At 34.8% G+C, this 6,364-nt stretch overlaps 2 protein-coding genes across 2 annotated transcripts; one reads left to right on the top strand and one right to left on the bottom strand.

Moving 5' to 3' along the window:
* The first annotated feature begins 501 nt into the window (after positions 1 to 501).
* Positions 502 to 1,236, top strand: LOC108687346 (mitochondrial import inner membrane translocase subunit Tim16). The gene has a single exon (XM_018193055.1). It carries the CDS (start codon positions 702 to 704, stop codon positions 1,116 to 1,118), a length of 417 nt encoding a protein of 138 aa, XP_018048544.1. The 5' UTR covers positions 502 to 701; the 3' UTR covers positions 1,119 to 1,236.
* Positions 1,237 to 1,430: 194 nt separating this feature from the next.
* Positions 1,431 to 4,740, bottom strand: LOC108687331 (exonuclease 3'-5' domain-containing protein 2). The gene is made up of 7 exons (XM_018193032.1): positions 4,289 to 4,740; positions 3,425 to 3,566; positions 3,050 to 3,349; positions 2,846 to 2,970; positions 2,343 to 2,752; positions 1,817 to 2,187; positions 1,431 to 1,739 (listed from the first exon to the last, which is right to left on the bottom strand). The coding sequence occupies exons 1-7, from the start codon at positions 4,576 to 4,578 to the stop codon at positions 1,539 to 1,541; spliced, it is 1,839 nt and encodes a 612-aa protein (XP_018048521.1). The 5' UTR covers positions 4,579 to 4,740; the 3' UTR covers positions 1,431 to 1,538.
* Between the last annotated feature and the right edge of the window lie 1,624 nt (positions 4,741 to 6,364).

The raw sequence follows: 6,364 nt of genomic DNA, 5'->3' as shown, positions 1-6,364 counted from the left end.
ATATATGCATGACTGTATAGTTTTCATCCGCTTCCTTCAATTAGAATTACGTAATAACTAATAACGTACGTAATATCATTAAACAATTTGTTTATGCAAATAAACAAAGTTTAGCGAATTAAATCAACTTGGTGTGCATTCCACTTTATGCATAATCTATCATTTTATCTTCGTTTAACATTCAGTAAATAACAAGGATAAAATGATATCAAAACGGAACGTATTCGCACCCTTGAATTGAATTCATACAGATGAAATAAATAAATAAGAAAATAATTTATAATAATTAAATCTATAATAATTAAAATTAATATAGATTTTTAATCGTTAATTAATATAAATTTTGTAGATAGTAGACATAAGACAGTTAAAACTAAAGAAAAACAAATATATTTAAAACATTCTTTAATCGCGAAAGCAGAGCGCGTTTTCTATTTCCCTCACTCCACTCGCGATCGTAATAGGCGGGTAAATTTACGTCGTTTACGATTGCCATGTGTAATCGCTAGGTTAGGTTAGGTTTCTTATAGTAGCCGATAACATCGTGTTGCTGATGCATGGCCAGAGGTACAAATTTGCACAAATAAACGCAACTCTGAAACAGTGACCGGCCAGCTGGTCAGACACGAGAGGATAGATAACGCCGGCGTGGCAGCTCGTCTGCACGTCGAGGTGCCGTAAGCGCGTGGTGAGGTTAAGCCATGGCGAAGTATCTGATACAGATCATCGTGATGGGCACGCAGGTCGTCGGCAAAGCGTTCGCGCGCGCGTTACGCCAGGAGATCGCGGCGAGCCAGGAAGCGGCGCGGCGGGCAGGCGGTGGCAGTCAGGGAGCACAACACATCGCCACCAACACTAGGACCGGTCTTACCTTAGAAGAGGCTCTACGCATCCTGAACGTGGAACGTCCTGATCAGACGGAGTTGATCCAGCGAAACTACAAATATCTTATGGAGGCTAATGACAAGTTGAAGGGCGGCTCATTTTATCTGCAGTCTAAGATTGTCCGTGCCAAGGAACGCATCGACGAGGAACTAAAAAATCAAAAGGGAACCGCAACTCCACCACCACCATCGCAAGAAGCTTCGAGCAATCGAGAAACTTCCAGGGAGCCATGAGATTTGTCCCTAGTCTAAATTTACTTATTCTAACTCTAGACAACTGTACATAATGTCATAATAAACAATAGATTCTGATATTGATTAGCATGGTTTCAAAGTATAGCATGTTTTTTTGTCCAACATAGAAAAATTTGTAAATATGTAATATGATCTTGGAAATGTTGATTTTAAAATGTATATTTTGAACGGGCACAATGTTTGAAACTTTTGTGAATAAAATATTAGTTTCTATATTAAGAGATATGATTTGTGAGTTTCATATTGCATCATGTTACATGAAGATAAATAAAAGTAGAATATAGCCATATATATGTATATATATTCGTAGGAGATATATTGATTGATATAACAGTCTTTGTGAAGAGAAGTTCTCGCTCTTATACGAGACTTTTCAGTTCTAATAATCAAATTCTAGCACTATTGAGTTAATCCGGCCGCCTTTGCATCATCCGCATCGATTCTATTTTGTGCCTGGCGTATGATCAACCGTTCTTGATTGTGGCGTACAGACCATAAACTTGGCAGGTACTTTGGTTTCATTGTGAAAAGAAAATGTTCTCTCCACATACGTTCCAACTCGACAAGTCCGCTTTCTTGCTTTTGAAAATGCTGTACCACCTGTCGAATAAAATTAAATTGAATAATACAAAGACTTCACACATTTGTCTCTTGACGATTTATTTTAAAATCATTACCTTTAAGCCATGTGGCTGATACTTGTTAGGTATCGGTTTCTGGATCAGTGCATTCTTTAGTTGCTCGTTCAGACCATTAAGCAGATCCGGCGTAATTTTCTGCTGTCCCGTATGCTCTAGTATATAATTTTCATACTCTTCGCGTTGTCGAGGAGGTAATGTGAACTTTTCTCTCAAGGCCTTAACAGCTGAATGCAACTTTCGGCGATTATGCAAAAAATTGTCTCGTACGTGTGTCATTGGCCCAATTAACGGTGCATCACACATGTCTGCTAACTTTCTTCTGAGTTGCAGATCATGATTATTGCTGATTTCATGACACGAAGGACATAATAATAATACATCATGAGATTGATGTGCCTTCATTACCACTGAAAAGAATGTTCATTTTGATAAGTACATAGTATAGAGAAGAACATGTGTATAGAGAAGAATTATATTCTTATATTTATTAGATTGGCATGTTATTCATTAATCAATATAAATATTATTTTTAATATTATATAATGCGATAAAAAACGCTTACATGGGAAATACTTTCGATATTCTCGTGGCACAACATTTTTTCTAATAAATTTCTCAGTGCATCCACAGACTACACATTGATTGAGTTTCACCTGTGTATAATATTGTCCAACTTCTCCCAATGCTCGGCCAGATGGCTCAAAATTTAATCTGACTGTATATGGATCTGTCTCCACAAGTTTTCCTAAATTTTTCGTAATATACCATTCTGCTTTCTTGCGATCGCATGTACACAATATATCTCCATCAGGTGCTTGTAAATAACAATTATGATATAATGGTTTAATTCTAGTAGGTATCGCATTTTTACGATCGTTAATAGTGTTTTTATCTACTACTACTGATTTATTCTTAGCATTTAAAACATTATTAGTAATACTGTCCGCACTTGGTGATCGCTGACTCTTGAACCTTAAACAAATGTATATTTATATATACTTTTCTCTCTCTTTTTCTCATATGTATAATTTTAAATAATTTATATTAATTCATAAATTTTTATACCTCATATCGACTGTTCTAGCAGGTACACCATGAATCCGCACATTGATATCACTACTCAATATATTATATAAGTAAATTCCTACTCTCTGCCATAATGTATATTTTTCTTTTTCTTTTTGCATTATCTGAAACAAAATTGGATATGAGAAACATAATTTAATAGTCACAATAATCATGTACAAAAAAATATTTAAAAATTCCTACCTTATGATAAACGATAACAGATGCAAGCGCATCACAAGCGGCATACGCAACTTGTTCGTCGGTTAAGGTGCTAGCGTCCCAGTTACCGCACCTAACTTCTATTATTTTGTCCATCTCTATATTAAGATATTCTAAACACATGGCGGCTAAGCTCTTCCGGCTCGGTAGATTAAAATTTTCAGCTAAGGTTCTTAAATCAAGAGTTCCATTAACTCTACATCCATAATCCTTTACAATCTTATGTCCATCTTCAAACGAAGAGATCCCGACTTTAAGGATGTGTTTACTAGCTAACAATTCCTTAACACATAAACATAATTACAAATCAATATTATGCATAATAATTAGTCAAGCTTGAACTTTTGTGAAATGTACCTTAAGTTTAGGTGGAATGTATCCAATCTTTCCAATGCGAAACAAAGCAACTACTCCATTGTAAGTAGCTAATTGTAACAGAGAGACAGGTCCTTCTTTGACCCATTCGCAATCGAAACCCAGTACACCATCAGACAGATCACTATCAAAGAAACATATATAACAAATTAATTTTGTTTCATAAGACATCATAAATAATGTTACTATTCCTTCTAGAGATCATGTTTCATCAAACAGATTTGAGAAAAGCAATTAACATAGAAGTAGGACAAGTGTATTGTATTATAAATACAATAAAAGGAAATTAAAGAAGAAATTAATCTTATCCCTTGGAATTAATAATAAAATTTATTTTATTATTAATTACAAGGGATAAGATTATTTTATTAAAGATTATTTTATTAAAGAAAGAAAATTCTCTTTGAGAAAAACAGTCAACATAAAAATAGTGTAAATTTATATTATAAGAGAAAACTAAAAAAAATTCATTTTATTCTTTGTAATTAATAAATAACAAAATTTATTTTACTGCAAAAGAAGTCTGTTATAAATTAGAAATTAAAATAAATTTTCTTTCGTATAACGATCGCTAATTGTGCCAGTTATTGTTATAGGAAATCCAGATCTTTCTCGGAGAATCCCAAGGACACTTTATACTTATTGCCTTCCAAACACAATAATCTTGGTATTTGACTCTCTCCAGAAAAAAATGTAAACAATAATTATGAAAACGGCCGTTTCCATTATGGAAAGTCATGAGATATAGCAGTCTGTTATAACGTTTTAGGATGTGATTGTAAGAATATTGTTGAGAAATTAGAAAATGCTTAAAATTAACAATATTAAATTTCGATTTTCGCTTACCAACGAATACGCTGTACGGCGTAATCGCATTTTTCCGGAGAGTCGGCCAGAATAATCTTGTCTAATATAAGCTTATTCTCTTTGTTGTCATTATCCTCATTATTATTATTATCAGTATCATGCTTATCGCACTTGGCTGTATTATCAATATCCTTCTTGCCATCGCGATTTTTAATATTTTTATACAAATGCTTGACGCTGCGAAGTACGTTGTTACGATACTTCGACGCCAAAAAGACAAGTCCCACGGTCACGCAAACGAGAAACATGTTGTTACGTGCGGGAACCATTAATCAAAGAGGAGAAAAGACGCTTGAAACGCGCAAAAAATTCGATTTAAAAAATCAACGTTATATATACAATTTCTTCGTTATCGATACATATATAGATATATACACGTACGTGAGTTACACGTTATGTTACAATTCTAAATAAAATGTCAATGCAAAACAATCACTCGTCGAGCAATTGGATTATAGCACAATTGTAACGATTAAGGCAACTCAGCACATCAATCGATCACAGTGATAAACTCTCTCTCTGTCTCTCTCTCTCTCTCTCTCTCTCTCTCTCTCTCTCTCTCTCTCTCGAAGATTCGTCTCAAAAGCATTAATATTAATATAAAACTGACGCAGCTCGGCGATCGCGCGAAATCATTCGATTAGATAAATCTACGATTATCTGAAATCACGGTCGCCCCTCGAATCTGCTCCATATAAAATAATCATCTCGGTGACCAGCTCCGATCTCATTGAAATTTAACGCGAAACGAGGTTCAAGGGACCCCGTAGCTTTTGAAGAACGACCGGCGTACGCGGCTACGGGTTTCACGCACGACTAACTTGGACTAACTGCAACTAACGGAAACGACTCCCGATTAACTACTACGTAACCTACGTTATCTGCCTGCCGCCTGCCGTCCGGTAAATAGATCATGCCGGTATTGTTATTATGGCTCCTGCACACAAAACGCGGTAACTAGCAGCAACGCTTGACGCGATAGCCAATCAATGGCTACGTTCCGTTTCACGCATGATGCTTCGCGCATTATTTATCTGCATTGTTTGTATTCATCGAATGTTAAACAAAGATAAATGATACATCATGCATACCATGCGTGAAATGGAACGCAATCAATTGCCTATTTCATTTATAGGCCGGTATTCATAGCCTAGGTAGATCTTATATTTAAGATCGTCTTAAGTACGGTCTTAAGAAGTCACGAACCAATCAGAAGACTGCATTAGTATCTTAAGACATTACTCAAGACAATCTTGAAATAAGACTCGATTATGAATACCAGCCATAGTCAGAGCTTGTACTAGATAAATTTAAGGCTTCCTTAAATTTATCTTTAGATGATCAGCAGTCAATGAAATAATTCATACAGTACCTGAAGATAAATTTAAGGAAGGCCTGATTATGAATACGGGCAAATGTCTTGCTTGCTAAAAAGTAATAAATATATAATTTCCACCGCGCGACAAAAGTCGAACTCAATCCAACTTTTGCCACGTGGCGGAAGTAATATTACATCATTTCTAGAAGTTTTGCATGATGAGATCGATTTAAAAATCTATTCCCCTTATTTATAGTCAGACCTTGTACTAAGGTCCTTAAATTTATCTTTAACTCAGCAGCTAATGAAATAATTCGTGGAGTATCTAAAGATAAATTTAAGGAAACCTTAAATATAAGGCCTGACTATGAATACGAATAATAGAATTATTGATTAGTGTGATAACTTCCGCCACAGTATATACAGTAACGCAACTCTCCTGATTTTATGTTAGCCAAAATAGAGTGCAAGAAATAAATAAATTTCCTCTTTTTTTTATTGTTCTCTCTCTCTCTCTCTCTCTCTCTCTCTCTATTTAAGTAAGCATTTCAATATTCCACTTAAACATTTATCTTTCAAGCATACATGATTCAGATTAGAAATGTAGAGGGAAGTATTATGTGTATTGTCTATTTAGAAATATTGTGTGAGAAATCTTGAGAGATTGGTCTAATTTTTGTAAAAAAGTGATAAAGTGAAAAAGTAATCGTAAGTAAGTAGAAAACCGAGCAAGAAAG

The sequence above is a fragment of the Atta colombica genome, unplaced genomic scaffold (assembly GCF_001594045.1).
Source record: "Atta colombica isolate Treedump-2 unplaced genomic scaffold, Acol1.0 scaffold205, whole genome shotgun sequence".
Classification (NCBI taxonomy): Eukaryota; Metazoa; Arthropoda; class Insecta; order Hymenoptera; family Formicidae; genus Atta; species Atta colombica.
Note: the sequence above shows the minus strand (reverse complement) of the source record. Positions and strands in the feature narration are given on the sequence as shown.

Coding starts and splice junctions, on each gene's coding strand:
- LOC108687346 (XM_018193055.1), top strand. CDS start 702: ATGGCGAAGTATCTGATACAGATCATCGTGATGGGCACGCAGGTCGTC.
- LOC108687331 (XM_018193032.1), bottom strand. CDS start 4,578: ATGGTTCCCGCACGTAACAACATGTTTCTCGTTTGCGTGACCGTGGGA. Junction 3,567..4,288: donor GCCGTACAGCGTATTCGTTG/GTAAGCGAAAAT, acceptor TTTCTTTGATAG/TGATCTGTCTGATGGTGTAC. Junction 3,350..3,424: donor ACATTCCACCTAAACTTAAG/GTACATTTCACA, acceptor TTATGTGTTAAG/GAATTGTTAGCTAGTAAACA.